This window comes from Suricata suricatta, chromosome 5 (genome assembly GCF_006229205.1).
Source record: "Suricata suricatta isolate VVHF042 chromosome 5, meerkat_22Aug2017_6uvM2_HiC, whole genome shotgun sequence".
Taxonomy (NCBI): Eukaryota; Metazoa; Chordata; class Mammalia; order Carnivora; family Herpestidae; genus Suricata; species Suricata suricatta.
This window is the reverse complement of record NC_043704.1, coordinates 26,812,480-26,834,378: the sequence shown is the minus strand read 5'-3', so window position 1 is coordinate 26,834,378 and position 21,899 is coordinate 26,812,480. Positions and strand designations below refer to the sequence as shown.

Below are 21,899 nucleotides of genomic sequence, written 5' to 3'. Positions count from 1 at the left end.
ACTAAAAAAGTGTTTTTGTGCACGAAACTGCAAAAGACTCCTAAAAACTTACTCAAATTACGGATGCCTGGGTAGCTCAGTCAGATAAGTGTCTAACTCTTGATTTCAGCTCAGGTCATGATCTGGCGGTTCATGGGATCAAGCCTCACACTGGGCTCTGCGCTGACTATGTGGAACCTGCTTGGGATTCCCTCTCCCTCCCCTCACCTTCCCCTCTGCCTCTCTCCTCAGCTTGTGCTCTCTCTCTCTCAAAATAAATAAACTTAAGAAAAAAGTTACTCTAATTAGCTGTAGTATGATTGAGTGGTCTTATGTGTCACAAAGAGACACTAATTTGCAGAAAAAAACAAAAACTCTAAACATTGCTAAAGATAAAGTTAAAATGATACATGTTACTTTAAAAGAGAGACTGTAAAAAAAAAAATCCACCTTTATAGTAACACCAGATAAACAGGGGCAAAACATAATGACAAAGTAAAATTATAGGTTCCAAAGCAAGAAATGTGATAGACATATGAATTCTTTGCCCTTTATCTCCTGAAACCTCGTCTGCCCAGTAAGTTATGAATGATTTATTTTCTTACACATGAGAAAAACAAAATGAAAAGTTGGCTTACAGCTATTTTAAAACCTCAGTTTTGCATTTCAATTCTTTGCATAAATTTGAATCCCGGTTCCTGAAATTCTAGTGACTATTCCTTAAATCAATGCTAAATAGTAGCATCTAATAGAGACATATTAGCTAGTGAATTTGAAGACATTTATAAGTCACTTACTACTATAGGTAGTAAATGGTAAAAATTCAGGCTGATGGGAAACAATCATTACTATTCACTAACCATTTGATAAGAGAAACTAATGTTTAAAAAACAATAATAATTGATAAATCATATTGCATAACGCTAACAGAAATATTGTGACGGTGCTATAATTGAACCATAGTAATTCTAAAGTAGAAAGAATTAAACAAAGTTTGGAGAACTAACATACAATAAAATTTTCCCATCATGAAACAAATAGTTTTCTTTTTTTTAATTGGAAGATTACATGGTATTATTCAGCAGTAATGGACGCCATTAAAACAAATGATAGGACTGCAAACTGGGACATGGCTCTGATCTAAAAGTCTACCTCTGGGAATTTAAACTACAATGAAATAAGGATTTAATCAGACATGCATAAAAATGTACATATAAAAATGTTTTAGTACCAGTAAATTGCAAGCAAAGCTAAACATTCATCAATTGCATAGTGGTTAAATAAATTAGTGTACAATGGACTGCCACCCTTAAAAAAGTGGTAGAATTTTACCTACCATGAAAAAGATATTCCTAATATATTAAATGAAAAGGCTGACTATTAAATGGTATATATATATATAGCTTGATTTCATTTTTAAACACAATTTCCTATACACATGTGCATGCACATATACATACATAGTCTACTGCAGAAAACGCACCAATAGTATCAAGAGATTGCTGGTAGATGAGTGGCATTATAAATCCCAATATTAGTATTGTTTCCTATATTTTGATACAAGGCATAATTTGTTTTCAATGAAAAGCATTTTCAAAAATGCCTAGGAATGAATACATTTTGGTTTGGGAAAGAACAATGCATTCCTTTAGTCCAAGACAAATTATGTTTTTAGTATTGTACTGTATGTTCCAAAGAACCAAGTGAAGGAAAAAAGATAGAGATACTGCAAATGGTTAAGTCACACATACCTAAGATTCTTAATTTTTTCAAGACTGTGAGAATTTCCTTAGGTGAACAATGTATCTAGCAAGGAAAAGTATTTTCCTTCAATGAAAGCAGTTCCTCTTCCACAAAGAAAAATCATAACCACATTATCATTATATCTGGCAATCCCTGGTGATGACTCAAGGACCCACAAGGAGTAAGGGAAAAAGACACTGATAAGTGAAGACAGTTCATAATGTTGATTAAAAAAAAAAAGCCAAAGAATGTACAGTGAAAAAATTTGCTGAGCAGCTGCTACACAACAGAAATGATGAAAGCTAGAGCAGAAAAACCTAATGAAACCAAATCATAGGAAGGTAAAATCAGGTAAATTCAAACCTCCTCAATGTACATTAAACATTAGTTTGTCAATGGAGAAGCTGTTCAATATACAAACCAAGCATAGCAAACTTCTCAGTAGCATTTCATCTTTCAGATCCTTCTAATATTTGGATTTAAATTAATACTAACATTTGATTCATATATTTACCACAAGGCACCCCTACTCATTTGTTGTGACCCTCACAGCTGTCCCTTGAACACAGGCAGTGATGTTATCATCACCTCTATTTAATACATATACTCCAAAAGTGGAGCAGTTGCATACTAGGAGAAAGGAGAAGGAAATGGTGTTTGAGATAGAGGAAACTTAGAAAGACATGCAAGTGAGAAAGAAATGGACGGTGGAAGGAACCAGAGTGAGAAAGACAAAGACAGTGGGCACACAGACTAGCTTACAGAGTGCCTTTGGAGGAGTAACGAAAGATGAAGGTGGCCAGCTGAACAGATTTAACACAGTCATGACACGTTTTATGTATCGTGTTAGGAAGCTAATAAACTGAATAAAGTGGCAAGGAGTCAATGGATAGTTATATGACAGTGAATGGCAGGATCAGATCTGTACTTTAAAGACATTTCTGGTGCTGCTGAGAAAGAACTGGGGAGGTAGGGTAGTGGTGGGGATAAAAGGATTAAATCTATGAAGCTAATTAAATGGTCTTGGGGTGATATTGGTAAGGAGGAAAAAGGGCCTGGACAAAGTACAGCCATGGGAATGAAAAACAGGAAATGCATGGGAGAGAATCAGTAGGACTCAAGGACAGAGTGCGAAGAGAGGGTGGAAGTAGTGGGGTAACAGCCAGGCCTGCTGATAGGCCGTAGGCCATCAATATACAAGTTTTGTATATTGGAAAGTCATCCCTGCCAGGGCACACAGCTTGAAGAGGAGAGCCTAGATCAGATTCTGCTCCACATTATCACTGCACCTACACAACTCTACATGGAAAGTCCTGAAGAACCAGGAACCATTCATTCACTAAGGGCAATTTTTCAAAGATTGGTCCCGAGGACCACCTGCAGAAAAGTTAGCTGGGATTCTTGCTAAAATGCAGATTTCTAGATCAACTTTAGACCTATTAAATAAAAATCTCTGCATATGGGGCCCAGAGTTCCATGTGAACCAAAGATGAATGAAATACAAGATGCATGGGTATACAGAAGTAGACATACATTTAGTTCTGAGAAACTTAAATTGAAGACAGGTATAAAGTATCCAAATGGAAGGGTCTAGCAGGGAGCTGAATATACAGGTCTGGCACTTAGAAGAAAGATGTGGTTTGGCCTGGCAATGTGTCTGTGCTATAGAACAGAGGTATAGTTGAAGACACTTCAGAGAAAGAAATAGATGAATGCAATATGAGAAGACAAGGACAAAATTCTATGAAACACTAGTATTTCAGGGACCTGTACCTGGCAATGAACCTGAGAAGACAGAAAAGCAAGCAGAAATAAGAGGAGACAGCTATTTTATCACAGAACCCAGGGAGTCAAGAAAGAAGGAAATGTTAAGTGTCAGATTTTGGAAATGGCATGAACATGAAACTATTTACTGCATTGACTATGAGAAGGTCACCAGTGAGAACAAAGGAGGATGGAAGATTGGAGCACTGAAGGACAGGATGGGTGGACTGAGGAGACCCTGAATGAACACGACTCTTCAAAGATCCATATTTCAGGGAAACACCTATGGTTTATGATTTTTCCTTCTAAGTATAGGAGACATGAGCCTTTATTTCTGCCACTCTAACCATCTTTTTGGTCAATCTGCCAGAACACAGGGATAGTAACTGTAGGTAGGTAAGATGATGAGTAAGCAGAAGTTAAAAGGAGAAGAGAGTAAATATATGAATTAAGAAGAGTGGGTGGTAGAAAAGACAGTCTGTAAAAGGCGTAACATTTTTCTACATCCAGTCTTAACTGGATTTAGAATTGTGAGATTTTAATTCCTTTTTCAAATTACTTATGGCTGCTATTTAGCAGACACATTTACTGGTAACCTAAAACTAAGTTTTCTGGAGACTTTTCTGATACAGTATTTATCTATATACTTATTATACTTTGTAGTAGAAATATAACCAAAATGTTGCCTGACACAGAGTTGAAAATTGTTGAAATCCTGAAAATACTCTGATGAGCCAATGTAACATAATCAAGATTCTAAAGAATACCTTAATAATAATAAACAGAAATGTTATCAGGACAAATATGTTAATATTTGTGTTAGTAAGGAAGTAGAAAGAATACAAAAGCTTTACAGTATTTTACATTGTCTCCAATATTTAAAGATCTTCTAAGTATTTAGAGACAGAAACATAAGAATGAGTGAGAATATCTTACGTTAATTTTGAAACACTCCCCAATACCACTAATCTTCCTTAACATATGGGTTCTGTTTTCAAGTCAGACTACCAATTTTTGTTCACGAAGATCATTGTAGATATTATTCCACCAGTTACCCTAAGTTTTAGGTATTAAAAATGTCACTTAAGTATATTAGTATAGCACTTTAGAGATTGGAAGGTGCTTTTATTACCTATTAAATTTAATCTTCACATTATTTACAGGAAGTGAACATTACGTATAAATTTTAAGTAAGGTAATACATGGGAAAACATACTAGTGATTTAATTATATATCATAAAGGCAAATAATCCCATATTCTCTTCCAACAAACTATGTAATTCATTTATTTTATTGTATCTTCCCTCCTGTCATGTTAGCTTCACAATGGTGGGGATTTGTTTGTTCAGTGTCTTATCCTCAGCTACTAGAATGGTTTGAAGCGTATAGTGGTTGATTAGTTAATATTTATTGTACAGTGTGCTTAAAAATTGCTATGGAGTCAACCGCATGAGATTATGAGATTTAGATTTAAATGGGTACACACAAATCATTATTCTGCCTTACTAGTACACAACTGAGACAGGAATGGCAAACAGCTACTAGAAATAGATACACTAGTTTAAAATTATTTGTAAATAAACAATGTTCCCTTATCACAAACTATAAATCCAAGGTTGTGTTTAATGGGTTTATTCCCCTTATCAAAATCCTAATAGACCATATGGTGTACCAAATTGGATTAGCATAATTTAAATCCACTCTAACTAGAACTATAGTCAATATCACATTTTGGTAATTTTTTAGTCTTAGCCTCTTTGATTTTAATCACTTATACATTTTTCGTGTATTAATTTGAAATTCACACTTAATGTTAATTTCCCATATAATGTGGAGATTAAGGTGCCGGGAAAGAACCTTCCAATTTCTGAAGTATCATGCAAATATAAAGGTATGCGGTCTTTATATTATATTCAGTAATAAACACTGGATAATTTAAGTTTTTCAAGCAGAATATCAGCAGAGGTGCTATATTTCTAAATCTGTTCTAAATATTTCTAAAATCTTCTATTGATGAAGTTAAGTTCAATGGTCATTACCTTCTAAACTCAGAAACCAGAAAATTCATCTCATAAACTGTTTTTTTCTAAAAGTGCCCTAGGCACTTACTGGGGCTGATGAGCAAAAGGACCATAGTGTGTGATACCAGGAATGGTACTAGTATCTTCACTTGTGTTTGCACTGACTGAATCCACTTACTCAGAACCCAATTCCCTCCTGAAAAGACTGCTAATCAGGGTAAGTATGTTAGCCTCCATTTCCCGGATGATGGGGAGGACAGAGAAAAGCGTTAGAACTGCTGCCTCCTTACCAGCCCACACCTGCATGATTCTCTAGCAAATGTCAGTCTACAGCTCAACTAGCTTATCCTTTCTGGGCAGGGACAGAAAGACGGTCACAGTGTGTGTCCCCTCTCTCTGATCCCTACCAGCCCCATCCAGGAGTTCTAAATTGTATTTTCTTGACAGGTTTTTGAGATTACAATCTACGTGGAGACTGTATCATCTTCCTCTCTTAAGTCATCGGAAATGTATTTTCAGATATTCCACGGAATGTGTATTAATATCACAGGGAGAAATAATTTTTAAAAAATTACGTATCTCCCGAGACTCAGATTTTGTTCCTTGCCTAAATATTCACATTTGTATAATTCATCTCTAACTTTGCCTTAATATCTCCTAAATTTTAATAGTTCATGTAATTTTCTTTGGAAGCAGAAATTATTTAGGCGCTTGGTTTTTTGGAATCAGAGACCTTGGGTTTGAACTTATAAGCTGTGCAATTTTGAACTTTGTTACCTAGACTATCTGCTCATTTTCCTTATTAATCAAATTGGGATAATACAGTACTTCATACAGTTATGTTAATAAAAATGATGCATGTAAAGGGCGTAATACTCAACAAGTCTCTATTATTTAAATAAGTCTCTTATCTGAAGGTGTAAATCCCTTAAGTATTTACTGACAGTTAAACCAGCTTCTTCCTAACTCGAAGGTGATATTTCATTTCTTTCAGAGAACAGAGAAACCTATCTTTGTCTTCTTTCTTCACAGGGCAATATTGTTTTGCACATAATAGAAAAATTACCCTTTCATTTCTGGGTAGCTGATTTCTCTTTCTCAATTTTTCAGTAACAGTTTTAAATTATTTTAAGTCACATAAATTATATCCCTTTACTGAGAATAGATAATTTTGACCTACACACTGAAGATTTTCAATCGATTTATTTCCAGATCTCATTAAATATTTTTCATCTTTGTCAACATGATGGGATGAAAGAATTATGAAGCTGAACCAGAATGCCATCTTTTTAATATTCTAACAAACCCTTTTTATTTTTAATTTTGATGTTCTTACTATTAAGAACAAACACACAGGCAAATAACTACAGTAAACAATCATAACAAGTGCCATGAAGAAAAGGGTGCTATGAGAAAAAGAATATTGGGGAGAGCGTGGTTGGTGGGGAGAAGTGGGGTAAGAATTAAAAGGCTGAGAAGTAACTAAGACGTAAGAAACAGGCAGGCTCTCTCTGTGGGCTCAGCTTGCATAGATTTTAGTTAGGCACGTAAATCTTTACCTCTTCCACACTTGATTTCCAACCCTGATCTTTTTGGTTTCAGGGCCAGAGGAGAATTTGCTTATTTATTCATTCGCTCATTCTGAAAAGAGATATGGCTAGGGTAGGAATAATAGCTTAGCTTTAGAGATGTAATTTGAAGTACTTATTGGTTACACAGGTGAAGGTGTCTAAAAATTTGTTGCATATATTGATGTGTAGTCGGGGGGCGGGGAGGGGAAGAAGGGAAGGAGGCAAGGGTTTGTTTTGCTAGTATTTCATCATATGAAAGGTTATGAAAGCCCAGAATGAAGATGGAAAGTCTAGGACAGAGTAGGCCAATATTAAAAAACAAAACAAAAAAAAGGAACCTATACAGATTATCAGGACTACTCAGAAACACTAGGAAAACCAGTGAGTGAATGGCATCATTACAGAGGTGCTAGTCTACAATTTAAGCTGTTAAATTATGACAAAGGAAACAGAGAAATGTCCATTTTCCACAGTGGCACCTGATTGGAATCCCTTCTGTGTCGTTTACTGTCTATTATGACTTCACGCAACTTTACTCGACTCCAGAGCCTTTATTTTGCCACATACACATGCAAATACTACCACTTACCCCTTAGTCCTGATGGGAGAGCTGTTAGCTACAAAAATTCTTGATTAGGCTTAAAAATCAGTAGGCAAGTGAGGCTTTCCAACCTTCCTAGTCATTTCGACAGGTGTTCTAACTGTATACCGTATCACTAAGAGAAAATAAATATTAATCATTTCCTACTTAAAACTCATACAGGCATATGCCTCCAGCTGAACTGACAGAATAATAATACACTTAAGCAATTTGCCCACATTCTCTGGGTTGGTAAATGGGAATGGGAGTCCAGTCTGGGTCTGCAGTGTGTGCCCCAGATGGAGTTTTGGGGCCTCTGTGCTCCCAATAACTGTGCTCGTTAACTCTGCAGCTTCATCCTGAGCATCAAGAACAAACAAATCTGAGATCCACTGCTTACTCTGACAAGTACCCTTCTTGGAACAAATGGCAACAACTGGAGTTCAGCCTTTTGAATGAGATTCTGGCATAATAATTTCCAAGATTAAGAAGTACAAATACGAAATTGCTCTTACTGGTAACATTTGAGAACCAGTAGGATACAGAGACTTAGGTATCTTGCCCAGGAAACCCATCTAGTTATGTGGCAAGGCCAAGATGCAAGCCAGGTCTGAGTCCAGGGTCCTTGTGCTTAATCGGTAGAGCAGAAGTGGATGCAGAAAAGCAATCTTCCCTGTGTAAGTACGAGGAAGGTGGGATGACCATGTTAGTCTACCAGGAACAGAGTCTGGGAGAAAGTAGGGAAGTTTTTCCAAGTTAATAATCTCTAAATCGCTTAATCACACAAGTTTCTAACAGGGAAAAATCGGGGGACCTCTTTCAGAGCAGGAGCATTAACCTTACATGTTACCTACTGAGATAGGTTAGAAACGTCCAAATTCTTACAGCTTTCTGGCAACAAGTCCACATGTGATCTGGTTGCATACTCATCCTCAGAATACAATCCTCATTCTGCTAAAATCCCGTCCAGTTCTAACTGCAGTATTAGAAGAATCATCAGAGCATTAGTTGCGAGTATTAGCTGTAGTTCAAATAGTTTGTCTTCAACATGGAATAACCTTTAATTACTAGAAAGGCCTCTCTGCGGCTGATACTGCTTCTTGCCTACTCAACATCGTTTGTCCCACTTTGTGAAACACTGACATTATTTGGAACAGTTTCTCTTAAGGGTAATGAAATATGTAAGAAACTATTAGGTGGGAATTCACAAAAAACTTTTTAGATGCAAGAGACTGCTAATATGCATCTTTTGTCAGATGTCCTGCGGTCCTCTCTTTCTTGTCTGAGAATAAGGAAGAAGTAATGGCTGTAGTTCCAGCAGCCACCTTGGCTCATGAGATGACCTTGAAGATTATTAAGTATGTGGTAAGGAAAGCGGAATAGAAAATCAAAAGCAACTTGAGTCCTTCTGATCATGGAGCTATCATACCAAGTCCAGATTCAACTTCTTTTTATATAGGAGATATAAATATCCATTCCATTTTACTTCACCGTTATTATTTGGATTTCCTGTTATTTCAGCTAGATCTCATTCCTGATGGATAGATCTTCCCCACCAAAATCTGTGTATGACCCAAGTTTTAAATTCATCCTACACTTTAGAATTAGTAAGCTTAACAAAGTTAAGAGAGAGGAAAAGCTGGGAGTAACTAAAAAGAGGCCACCATAATTAGGACAAGGGTAAGATTCTAGAACCTGGCTCCTTATAAATGGGTTGGTAGTTAAGTCACAAATCTTCACTAGATGCTGTTAGCCTAGATTCAATTATTCTTCTTTTAAAATATTCTGTAATTTCAACTTGTCACCAGTTAAAACCACTTTCCACTTTCATCCCTCCCTACTCCTACATCCCTCCTGTCCAAATAATGAGGTTTTACTGTTGCAGCCATTTAAAAAGTATTCAAATTTATTTAAAGTGACATTAAAAGGCAGTTAAAAAAATAAATTTTGTGTCTGTATTTCTAAGTATATCAAAGATGGCCAAGTTAAAGTTTAAAAGTCACACTGGGCTTTATATTTAAAAGCACTTTCAGGGTGCCTGGGTGGCTCTGTTGGTTAAGGGGCCGACTTCGGCTCAGTCATGATCTTATGGTCCGTGAGTTTGAACCCTGTGTCGGGCTCTGTGCTGACCGCTCAGAGCCTGGAGCCTGCTTTGGATTGTTGTTTCCCTCTCTCTCTACCCCTCCCCTGATCACTCTTTCTATCCAAAATAAGTAGACATAAAAAAGAAAAATAAAAGTACTCTCTTGGTTAATACCAATGTATCACACTTGCAATTATATGAAACAAGAGGCTAATGCCAGATTCAGTTAGCTATAAATACAGCTTCCCTATCACAAGAGGTGGGTCTTTCTACTTAAGTGGAAAGATGCTAGTGTGTCAGAAGCAGGACAAAGGAAGAGCTATCGGTAGACTTGAGTTGTAAATGACCAGTCTTGATAACCAAACCGAATCAGGATTTAATATTGAGATTCAAAGTATACCCGGTCTACTAACCATGTGAACAGTGGTTTGGTCAAAGACACAAAATTAAGGAAGAACAAGATTAAAAGTAAGCACGGGTTCACCAGTGCTTTAACTCAGAGAAAACACCTGTAGATTTTTCTTGCTGGAAAGATTAACAAGATATGAATTTGGGTCAGCTGCTAGAAAAGTTCCTAGAAACTTCAACAATTTCAGGGGAAACGAAGTCTGAGGTGAACTAGTAAGCATTGGTTGCATCGTTAGATTGAAAACTTTGCTTGGTGTAAGAGGAACTCTGATCCAGTCCTTTTTTTTTTTTAATTTTTAATGTTTATTATTTTTGACAGAGAGAGAAACAGAGAGTGAGTGGGGGAGGAACACAGAAAGGAGATACATAATCTTAAGCAGGATCCAGGCTCTGAGCTATCAGCACAGAGTCCAGTGTGGGGCTCGAACGCACAACACAAACCATGAGAACGTGGCCTGAGTGGAAGTCAGACATTTAACCAACTGAGCCACCCAGACACCCCCAATCCAGTCTTATAAAGAAGCGTATCTCCACAGAAAAGAAAAGAAGTCAATTATTAGAGGAAGGTAAGAATGCTCTAAGAATTATTTGCACAGTCTTCCGGCACAAAATGAAAACAGTAGGAAGTAACAGATTGGAGTCCTGGACCTTTGTCCCCTCTAGTTTCATTTCCAATTTTGCTACATTACAGCTGACTTTCATTATTGGCTCCTGACTGTCCTGGGCTACCTTCCTCCCAGCCTCAATAGCTTAGGGAAAGGCAGTAATTTGGTCACTAACTGTAGAGATTTTAGTATCATGAACAATGATACACAGTAAAGTATCTGATCATACATGCATAAAAAAGTTTATAGTGTCTTGGGGCCTAGGACAGGTCATGAGTATAAAGAAGTTTATGCATCTGTTTTCTAATCCTACAAGTAGACAAGTTATTTTAATGTGAATTACAGGTACAAAGAAAAAGAAATCTTGCAAGTATTCACAAGAGTTAAATCCTCAAAGTACATTTCTTAGGTCCTTGAAGTAAACAAGGAAGTATACAAAATGTAGGTACCATTTCCTTTTAGTAACTGTAAAGTCACAGAAAAAGGGGAATTTAGAGCCATACTCAGAATACGAAATCTCTCCAATATTTGACTGTCTTTATTTCTTTCTTCTTTTGTCTTCATTTTATAAATACATGCACGTACACAGCTTTAAACAAGAGGCCATTTGATTAGACCAGTTTTGATTTGATGTAATCAACAACCCAAAAGATAAAATATTTTTGTTGACTACAAATGTGTGTACTCAAAATTAGGTAAATTTTTACTGTTCCCCAAGAGAATTTTTAAACTGGCCTCTTAGAAAATATAGAATGCTTTAAAACAAATTTAGCAATTAGTAAACTAAGAAATCAGGTAAGAGCAACATCATACTACAAAAACTTACACCAAACTAATATAGTTAAATGTCATAGTTTTAAAAGTTCCTCTTACATTCTGATATTTATTGGCTGGTATTGTGCTAACAACTTCATAAGGAAGAGACAACTTAAAACACTTTAAAAGACTTATTGACGAAGACCAGAATATACCTTGTTATTTTCAGGTATACGATTACATTGTCACTTTTTTTTCATTGAGTTTTAAAGAGCTGTATACTGATATGAAAATTGAAATTTTGTGGAATTTCTGAGTTCTCATTCCTTTTTCTCCTACAATAATCTTATGACATTAAATTAAAGTGGTTATAACAGACTAGCTTGTCACTGTAGTAAATATAAAAATGTATATATTTGGGAGAGCAACATCAGATAAATGGAGAAGAAAATTTAATTCTAAAATAATTTTTCTTCATGAAAGTTTAACTCACATTTTAAAATATAAAATCATCAGTGTATGTAGAATATAAAATGAAACAATTCTGATTCAAATTGAGAACTGTTTGTTTTAAGTTATACATCACTATTATTTCTTTTCTTTTTTATAGTTTATTGTCAAGTTGGTTTCCCCTTAACACCCAGTGCTCTTCCCCACAAGTGCCCTCCTCCATGACCATCACATCACATTATTTCAACAAAAGGAGTTATGTTATGCTTATATATTAAAATAGATGTTATCAGAGATGAAATATTTACAAAGGTGGTACCTGAGGAATATTGTATGTTCTCTATATAATGACAGAAAACCAGACATATTTTTTAAAAGGCTAGAAAAGCAATTACGGAAGTTTAGGTTTCTGTGGAAAAATTCTATCACAGCATGAACCCCGCTAATGATGATTTATTAGGAAGCACTGGTTAGGAAAAGTTGGTTGACTGCATAGCAAGGAAAGCTAATTAAAATTCAGGAAAATGGGTTTCTGATATTAAAATAACTATTGACAAAAGATCAACGGACTTAAGATCACCAGGCTTCAAACCCCAGTAGGTCAATTACTGCTGTGTGACTTCAAAGTGCCTTTCTTGAAGATCTCAATGGTTAGGTCCCATTACCTTTAAAATGGATAACAGAAGCCACCCCAGAGCTATCCTGAGTTCAATAAGATAATCCACCTAAGGTGCTTAGTACAGTGCCTGGCACCTAACAACAGTTTGCCATGACCACTTGTAACCTTGAACTGTCCTACTATTTGATGACCTTCAGTTTCTTTTGATGTAAAATACAGGTTTGGACTGATCATTTCTAATGCCTCTGCCTATTCAAAATTAAAATCTAAAATGTAGAAGAGTATATAGGGCCAACTCTATTTCCAAAGAACATTAATTTAGATCTCACACCTTGGCATAATTGAGGATATGGTAATTTAAATGCTATGGAAGAATCATATTTTTAAGTCAGTCCTTTCAAATTAGTTATAATTACTATACTTATTAAGGCCAAAGCTATACATATTCTATTTACTTCCAAGAAATCCATGATCTTCCATCAATTCTCATGTTCAACAACTACATCTGTTCCACAGAGTAAAATGGCAAAACTATCATAACCAATAAGATCTTAAGGGGAAGATGGATATCTTATATAATTTATTATGATTTTAGTGGTCTACTTATGATTATAATTTTGGCTTGTTACTACAGAATGGCTAACAATATTAATTTGGTGCCTACAACAATATCTGAAAAGTCCTAACAGGAATCTCAAAAGAAAATTAAACACAATAACAATAAATACATTAGGATTAATTATAAGAACATTTCACATCCCCTATTTACTTAACAGAAAAAGTAAAGGTAATGAAAATTTTCAAATATACAATCCAGGAAAAGTAATTACTGTTTTGAAACTGTCCAAAATCTAAAAGTCTAACAAAATCTCTCTACCAATGTTACAATTCAAAATTCAAATGACACATAAACTTTTTTATCACAAGAATATTAAGATTCTTTTTAGTGTGAGTAATAAATATTTTTTTTAAAAAACCAGAGTTTTATCATAACATCAAGATTAAAGAAACATCCCACAGGTTTCTTGGGGGCAAACTATTAATGTCCATACACGTTAAGTGTACAAGAATCCAAACAAATGATACATTTAATAAGAGACTTTTTTAATAGTTGGAGAACTCTTTCATATACTTTCAAAGATACTATTAAGAAATGTAAAAAACCTTTTCAGTTCTTAAAAATTATTAAAGATGTGTGAGTTCACTGATAGAGGAGATTATCTAAAAATTTAAAAACATTTTTCTGAGGCACCTGGGTGGCTCAGTCCATTAAGCATCCGGCTTCAGCTCAGGTCATGATCTCATGGTTCGTGGGTTCAAGTCCCGCATCTGGCTTTGTGCTGACAGCTAGCTCAGAGCCTGGAGCCTGTCTTCAGATTCTCTCTCTCTCTCTCTCTCTGACCCTCCCCTGCTTGTGCTGTCTCTCAAAAATAAATAAAAAGCATAAAAAAAAACCCAAAAACATTTTTCTACATAAGACAGCATTGAGGAAAAGAGTTCTTGATCACCTCAGTCCGGTACCAGCTTGAAAGGCCAAAGAATTAAATTACATTTGCTCATCAATGTAAATGCGTGGTTATGTTAATTATTCTAAAAACAAACCAGCTTGAAAGGCCAAAGAATTAAATTACATTTGCTCATCAATGTAAATGCGTGGTTATGTTAATTATTCTAAAAACAAAAGCATCCACCTGACAATTTAATAAGGTGTCAAATCAGAAAATACGTTTCCTAGTCAATAGTCATACCTTTGTTTTTTATTAGCGAAAATGGGGTTAGTATGTGGGAGTTTAAAAAAAGGAAAAGATTTATCTTAAATTCACAGCTGTGAGAACTTTGGCCTCCTTTCCATAAATTCTTATCTTCACAGATGTTCACACATCATACTTGACACAACAGCCAATCATTCAAGAAATTTTAGTTTTACCTTATAGTTCAGCAAAAGTAGTTGTATAAAGTTCATGCCATTAAAATCAATCTATTCTGTGTCCTTACCCTCAATATTTAGCTCAAAACAAACGTGGCAGAAGGAGAGTGTTTCTTTGTCTGTTCCCAGTTTACAAACACTGCAAATGTTGTCATCATTCAAATCAATGTTTACAAACTGCTCCTCTTCGTTCATAGTGCCCCTGTTAAGAAACAGAAAGGGTAGGTTATGCAATTCCAAGAACTTGACGGTACGGCAGTGATAGGAACTTCCAGGGGAAGGATGCTGTTTAACGCAACAGCCCCATCAAACAAGCATCGCCAAGCTTGTACTTCAGTATCACACTTCTGTCGTGGTAAGTCACAAAGCTAGTAAAACTTAAAGCCCTGCCATAGGCGTCACTAAGCCTAAGTGCCTTTTTTGATCCCATACTTCATTTGGCTGAGGGGGCGATCTGATGGACAGCAGTTTGCGGCGTTCTGCTCTGCCCCAACCCCGGCCCTGGCACTGAACGCTTAGCAGTGCTGCCGGGGGTCTTTCAACCTAGTTTACGCTGTTAAGTGCAGGAAAAAAGGACCTGTTAGGGACACTGCTTTGCTAACTTCATTGTGGGGACCCTCAGATGGGTTTCGCTAACTCGATGTAGCGAGGCTTCCTATCGGAGACTCGCGGCAGAAAAACACACGTGGAAGCGCGAACACCCGAAGAGGGCGTCCGGGCAGTGTCCAAAGGACCCGCACCAAAGGCCGGGCAGCGGCTCCACCGTGCGGGTTGGGCACGGCCGGAGCCGGGGTGTCCAAGCCGGGTCGCTAGAGCCTTGGGGTCTCCTTGCCCTGGACTTCCTCCCACCAAGAAGGCGTCCGAGTGCCAAGACGGCCGGACTGCCCGGGACTCAACGCCTCGGGGAGCCAGGCCCCCACTCCACATCCGGCGTTGCCGGGGCGGGGGGGCGCCCGTCTCTCACGAAGCCGGGACCAGAGTCCGACTCTCCGTCGGTGCGGGAGCCCCGCGATGAGCAGTGCGAAGGGCCGCGGGGCCCGGAGCGCGAAGGCGGCAGAACCGCGGGATCTCGGGCCAGAGGCGCGTGGGGGTCGGGGAGCGGGGTGCGAGGGCTTTACCGTCGGCTCCCCGCGCCGCAGCAGCCGTTCCGCGCGGCTCCGGCTCCTCCACTATTGTTTCCGGCCGCAGCGGAGGCGGCCGCAGCGGAGCAGGCAGCCGCGCGCCCGGCCCCGCCCCCTCCCGACGGTGCCATCCCGCGAAGGCTAGTAGGGGGACGCGCGCGGGGGCGCGGGCGAGGGCAAAGCCGCGCGCTGGGCCGGCGACCGCGGGCTCTGCCTCTCTCCGCCGGCACCGACGCCGCGTCCTAGGCTAGGATTTTCTCGTGATTCCATGTCTCTTGGGCCAGCTCTCTTACGGTTTTCCGGAACGTGGCTGCTCATACGCCCCCCTCCTCGAGGCAAGCAGATACAAGAGTCCGTTACCACCTCCCCCCTTAGCGTAGTGGAAACTACTGCCCCCGGACGGGGGCCGCGGGGGGCGGGGGCCGAAAAGTGACGAATGGATCCGAGAAGAGGACAGAGATGTGTTGGGTAGGATTTTGTTTTAAATCACCAGGTTGAAACGGTATCATTGGACGTCGAGTTAAGGTCCCTTTGAAATATTTAATAAGGGAGAAATTCAGATTTCACGTTTCATAATTTAGGGATAATGTTAAAGAAGCTTACTTTTTAGATGGGGCTTCCCTCCCGTTATAATATGGTCCATTCCTTGCACGCCCCAGGGGATAATCCCAGAGCCCCGCCTCTTACTTCTAGGTCCCGCCCTGTACTCTAATTCTGTGGTACTTACAATCTTCTGCCTGCCTTGCTTGACATTTTAAGCCATTATTTTTTTTAAGGTTATACTGCATACTGTACTTTCACTTACATTTTCTATTGTAATTTTCACAACAGCCTAGAGAGGAGAAACCGGAACGGTTCTCTCATTTCACAGCTAAGAATGACTCAGATTATAGTTGGTTAGGAACAGAACTGAGACTTGGACCCAGGGCTGCTGAGGTAAAATTACTGTTATTTTCCACAACATCATAAGCACCTATACTGGTTACGTTCACAGATAGGAAACGGGCTGGGTTGTCAATCTGCATGTAACTGATGGTAGGAATGGATTCCATAGATCTGGGGAAACTTCTAGACAAAATTGGCACTCATACAAACCATCAATGCCTCAGAAACGTTATCTGTTCTTGCTGCTTAAAGTGTAGTGGATGAACCGGCAGCATCAGTTTCACCTGGTGTTTTGTTGGAGATGTAAAATCTCAAATCCTACCCAAGATGTCCTGAATCAGAACCTGCATTTTAACAAGACCTGAGTGAATCCTGTGTACATTAAAGAACCATTTGAAATATAAGTTTGAGAAGCATTAATTGAAATAGAAGAGTCTGTGCCTTTTCTATTTGAATTTGGTAGTCTAGGTAAGTATAACTAAAATGGATTCTACACATCTTTTCAATAAAGGTGCTTTCCAAAATCAACACTTCTTGTAGTGAAACAGGTTCTTTCAATTCTCAGTTATCTTTCTTTCTGTGGCATTTTACCCTATTAATTCTCCTTAAAACTCCTGACCTTTGTTGTTGTTGTTGAAGTCAAGAAATCCAGGCCTAATTTACAGAAATAAAATTTTCCTATTTTAAAAATATAGTCAGTGAATTTCTACAAATGTACATACACACTGTGTAATCACCATGCCAATCAATTTATTGAACCTTTCCACAACCTCCACATTCCCTTATGTCTCTCCCAAGTCAAGCCTTCCACCAACCCATATTTAATTTATATCATTAAAGGCAAGTTTTGCCTCTTCTAGAACTTCACATACATGGAATTAAATGGTATGTATTCTTTTGTGGTTGGCTACTTTCATGCAAGCATGTTTTTGAGATTTATGATGATATTTTGTAGTAGTTTCTTTTTATTACTGAGTAATATTGAACAATTTGTTTTCCCCATGAGTTGTTTCTGGTTTTGGAACTATTATTATAAAGCTATTATGAATATTCATTTAAAAGTCTTTTTATGCATTCATGTTTTCTTTCTTTCAGGTAAATACCCAGGAGTGGAGTTTCTGAGGAATACGGTAAGTGCATATTTACTTTTGAAGAAATTGCCAAAGTGCTTTCCCAAACAGTTATGCCATGTTTTATTTTTATTTTTATTAAAAAAAATTTTTTTTATTGCTTTTTATTTTATTTTTGAGAGACAGAGAGAGACAGCATGAGCAGGGGAGGGTCAGAGAGAGAGGGAGACACAGAATCCGAAACAGGCTCCAGGCTCTGAGCTAGCTGTCAGCACAGAGCCCGACGCGGGGCTCGAACCCACGAACCGTGAGATCTGACCTGAGCCGAAGCCGGACGCTTAACCGACTGAGCCACCCAGGCGCCCCTGCCATGTTTTAAAAAAATGTTTATTTATTTATTTTGAGAGAGAGTCAGTGGAGGAGGGGCAGAGAAAGAGAGAGAATCCCAAGCAGGCTGCATGCTCTGCATGGAGCCAGATGCAGGGCTCGAGCCCACGAACCATGAGGTTAAGGCCCCAGCTGAAATCAAGAGTTGGACGCTTAGCTGACCGAGCCACCCAGGTGCCCAGAAGTTATACCATTTTATGCAGTGAGTGCTGTTATGTCTTCTTGATGAAGTAATCCTTTTATCACTATACAATTTTTCTTTTTATCTCTGGTAATAGTTCTTCTGAAATCTGCTTTCTCTGATGCCACTGCCGCTCTCTTATGATGAGTGCTTGCTTGTAGATCTTTTTCTCTCTTTTTATTTTTACCTCCTCTGTCTTTATGGTACTACATTTTTTTTGTAGACAAACATAGTTGTGTCTTGCTTTTTAAATTCAGTCCGGCAATCTGTCTTTTCATTGGTGTGTTCAGTCCATTTATGTGTAATGTAAGTATTGATATAGTTGGGTTGAGTCTACCATCTTACTCTTTGTTTTCTATTTGTTCTGTATGTTCTTTGTTCCTTTTACTTTTTGCAGGGCTTTTTTGGATTAGTTGAGTTTTTTGTTTTGTATTGCTGTTTAATATTTTGTCTCCTCATTTTATCTCCTCTCTTAGCTACGTTTTATGTGTGTAGGGATTGATGGATATATTTATGTATTTGGGGGCTGAAAGATATCTGGGTTTAGTAGATTCATCTTTAACTTATCACAGTCTACCTGAAAATAATATGCCATTTTATGTAAAACATAAGATGCTTACAATAATATATTTTTCTACTCTGATCATTTATTATTGTCATATATTTTACTCCAAATACATTGTTTTTTTCTTAATAAGATGTATTTTGAATAAATTTAATAAGAGAATGAAATAACTTTTATATTTACGCACATATTTGCCAATTTTAGTGTTTTTCATTCCTTTGTATATGTTCATATTGACACTGGTATCATTTTCTTTCACCTGGAGAACTTCTTTTTTTATTTTTTGTAGCATTTCTAAGTTGGTAACAATTTCTTTTAGCCATCATTTGTCTGACAATGTCTTTTTCTTTAATGTTTATTTAGTTTTAGAGAGAGAGAGAGCTAGTGTGCGTGCATGTGTGAGTGTGAGTGGGGGGAGGGCCAGAGAGAGAGAGGGGGAGAGAGAATCCCAAGGAGGCTCCCTGCTGTCAGCAGAGCCTGACATGGTTCTCAATCTCACAAAAGAGCAAGACCTGAGCTGAAATCAAAAACGAGACGCTTACCTGACTGAACTATCCAGGCACCTCTGTCTAACAGTGTCTTTATTCTACCTTCAGTTTTGAAAGAATCATTCTGTATATATATATTTTTTTTTCCAGGAAGATAGATTTTTGTCTTTTAGTCTTTTAACTTTCTTCACTTTTCTTCTTGTGTGTAGTGTGTCTTCCCCCTCCCCCCCACTTCCCCCCTAACCCTCCTGCTCCCCTCTGCTTTCAAATCATCTCTTGATTGTCTTAGCCAGTTTGATTATGGTGTGTCTTGGTTGATTTTCTTGTATTTATCCTTCATGGGGCTTGTTGAGCCTCTTGAATATGGGGTTGATATTTTTCATCAAAGGTAGAAAAGAATGTAATCTTCTCTTAGTCTGAGGTTGCAATTATACATGTTAGATTGATTAATATTATCCCAGAGATTACTAAGGCCCTGATCATTTTCTTTTTCAACATTTCCTCTCTGTACTTCAGTTTTTACAGTTTCTATTGACAAGTCTTCAAGTTTACTATTTCTTCTGTAGTGTCTAACTTATGCTTATCCAGTGAAAATTTCATTTCAGATAGTATATTCTCAACAAAAAGTCTGTTTAATTTATATTTATTTCTTGAGTGTCTTTATGTCTTTTTTAAACATATATATTTTAAAGTTTATTTATTGAGAAGGAGAGGAGAGATGCATGGGAGAGGGGCAGAGAGAGAAAGAGACAGAATCCCAAGCAGGCTTGGTGCTGTCAGTACAGAGTTGGATAAGGGCCTGGAACCCACGAACCGTGAGATTATCACCTGGGCCAAGACCAAGAGTCCGCTGCTCAACCAGCTGAGCCGCCCAGATACCCCAAAACATTGGATGTATTTTTAATAACTATTTTTTATTAAAAAACTTTTTTAAGTGTTTAATTTTGAGAGAGAAAGAGTGAGAGAGACAGAGCACAAGTGAGAGACAGGGCAGACAGAGAGAGGGAGACATAGAATCTGAAGCAGGCTTCAGGCTCTGAGCTGTCAGCACAGAGCCTGATACGGATCTTGAACTCACGAACCATGGGATGATGACCTGAGCCGAAGTTGGATGCTTAATTGACTGAGTCACCCGGGCGCCCCTTTGATAACTATAATTGCTTGTTCCATTATCTCTGTCATTTTTTCCTATTTATACCATTAGATATTTTGGGGAATCTGGCTGTCTCAGTCAAAAGAGTACACGAATCTTGATCTTAGGGTTGTGAGTTTGAGCTGCACATTGGGTATAGAAATTACTAAAAAATAAGATAAAATAATAAAAATATATTAACAGATATTTTTTCCTCTTCCTGGATGTAAGTCATATTTTTCTGTACTTTGTCTTATATGCCTTGATTGGATGCTAAACATTGTAAATGGGACATTGTTGAGCATGATGGGTAGAATAGCTCCCCAAAGACATTCATACCCTAATCCTTGCATCCTGTGAATACAGTATGTAACATAGCAAAAGGGATTGTGCAGATATAATTAAGGTTATGGATTTTAGGATGCAGAGATTATCCCAGATTATTGGGGTAAACCCAGTCTAATCACATGAGTCCTTAAAAGTAAAGAACTTTCTCCAACTAAAGTCAGAGAGATTCTACGGAAGGAGAAATGAAAATGACTGGAAGCGTGACAAGAACCTTAGCCATCACTGTTGTAGGTGCAGAGACTGGACCCCAGATGATAGCTAGCAGGAAAATGGGGACTTCAATTCTAAAACTGAAAGGAACTGAATTCAGCCAACAAACTGAAAGGTTTTGGAAGTTCATTCCAATACACTGCTGACACCTAGATTTCACTCTTGTGAGATTCTAAACAGAGGATTCAACTGAATCATGCTGTACATGGATTTTTTTTACCTACAGAACAATGAGATAGTAGATGGGTTTAGTTATAAGCCATTAAATTTATATTAATTTGTTACAGCAGCATGGTGAAAATGATACATTAGATGCCTGGAATTTTGAAGAGTATTGGGTTTTGTTTTGGGAGACTGTTACTCTAGTAGTGGATCAGCTTGATCCTTTTGAGACTTGTTTTTAAACTATATTTGTGAGGGTCTAGATTTTTTTTTTGTTGTTCTAAGTGTTTTCTAGTCCTTTCCTAGAGAATTTGGATTAGGCTTTCTATTGTCTGTCCTAGGTCTTTAATAAAGTTTCTATACTCTAATTGGAAGAAACCCAAATGACTCCTTTCCCATGTGAGTGCCAGTAGTCATTCAGATTGTAGTTCTCCAATGATTTTTTTTTTCTACTGGTAGTTAATTTTTGCCCAGCCTCTTGGAGCCTCACCCTGCACGTGCACAGCTTAGTATTCAGGCAAAGACTTGATGAACGGCTATTTTGAAATTTTCTCTATGTATAGTTCTTCCTTTGTAACTCCTCATTGCAAATTCCAGACATTTCATCCTTCCCAAACTCAATCTTTGTCTCCTCAACCCAGCTTTTCTTTGGGTTTCCCTATGTTGATCATGGCCAGAAAGTACCTCCAGGTATAAAACAGGGGGAATCGTAGGGCTCACCTCATTTTTTTCTTTCCTATTTGCTTTCCTATGTTTCAGTGTTTGAAAATAGAGATTTAATATAGTTTCCCCTGTTTGGTAACTTTTAACAGAGACTCTAGTACTCCTCACTCCATCCTGGCTG

The 21,899-nt window shown here is 37.8% G+C and overlaps 1 protein-coding gene and 1 long non-coding RNA gene across 14 annotated transcripts in view; one reads left to right on the top strand and one right to left on the bottom strand.

The window, feature by feature from the left end:
- The window catches only part of C5H21orf91 (chromosome 5 C21orf91 homolog), a 32,000-nt gene extending 16,281 nt beyond the window's left edge, over positions 1–15,719 (bottom strand). For 2 of the 3 annotated variants that reach the window (XR_003908565.1, XM_029939116.1), the window contains exons 1-2: positions 15,625–15,719; positions 14,575–14,708 (exon numbers count right to left, since the gene is read on the bottom strand). Coding sequence is in view for 2 of the 3 variants with exons in the window: in XM_029939116.1 (XP_029794976.1) it covers positions 14,575–14,701 (127 nt within the window). In the remaining variant the exon portion in view is untranslated. Of the gene's footprint in view, positions 1–14,574; positions 14,709–15,083; positions 15,171–15,624 lie in introns of those variants that run through there. The other variant, XM_029939117.1, reaches the window with a different exon arrangement.
- A 103-nt stretch (positions 15,720–15,822) lies between these two features.
- LOC115291598 overlaps positions 15,823–21,899 on the top strand; it is a 147,183-nt gene continuing 141,106 nt past the window's right edge. For 4 of the 11 annotated variants that reach the window (XR_003908552.1, XR_003908557.1, XR_003908554.1 and 1 more), the window contains exons 1-3: positions 15,823–16,095; positions 16,765–16,980; positions 17,608–17,642. This is a non-coding gene — a long non-coding RNA (uncharacterized LOC115291598). Of the gene's footprint in view, positions 16,096–16,130; positions 16,153–16,458; positions 16,564–16,764; positions 16,981–17,607; positions 17,643–21,899 lie in introns of those variants that run through there. The other 7 variants (XR_003908560.1, XR_003908561.1, XR_003908556.1 and 4 more) reach the window with 5 other exon arrangements.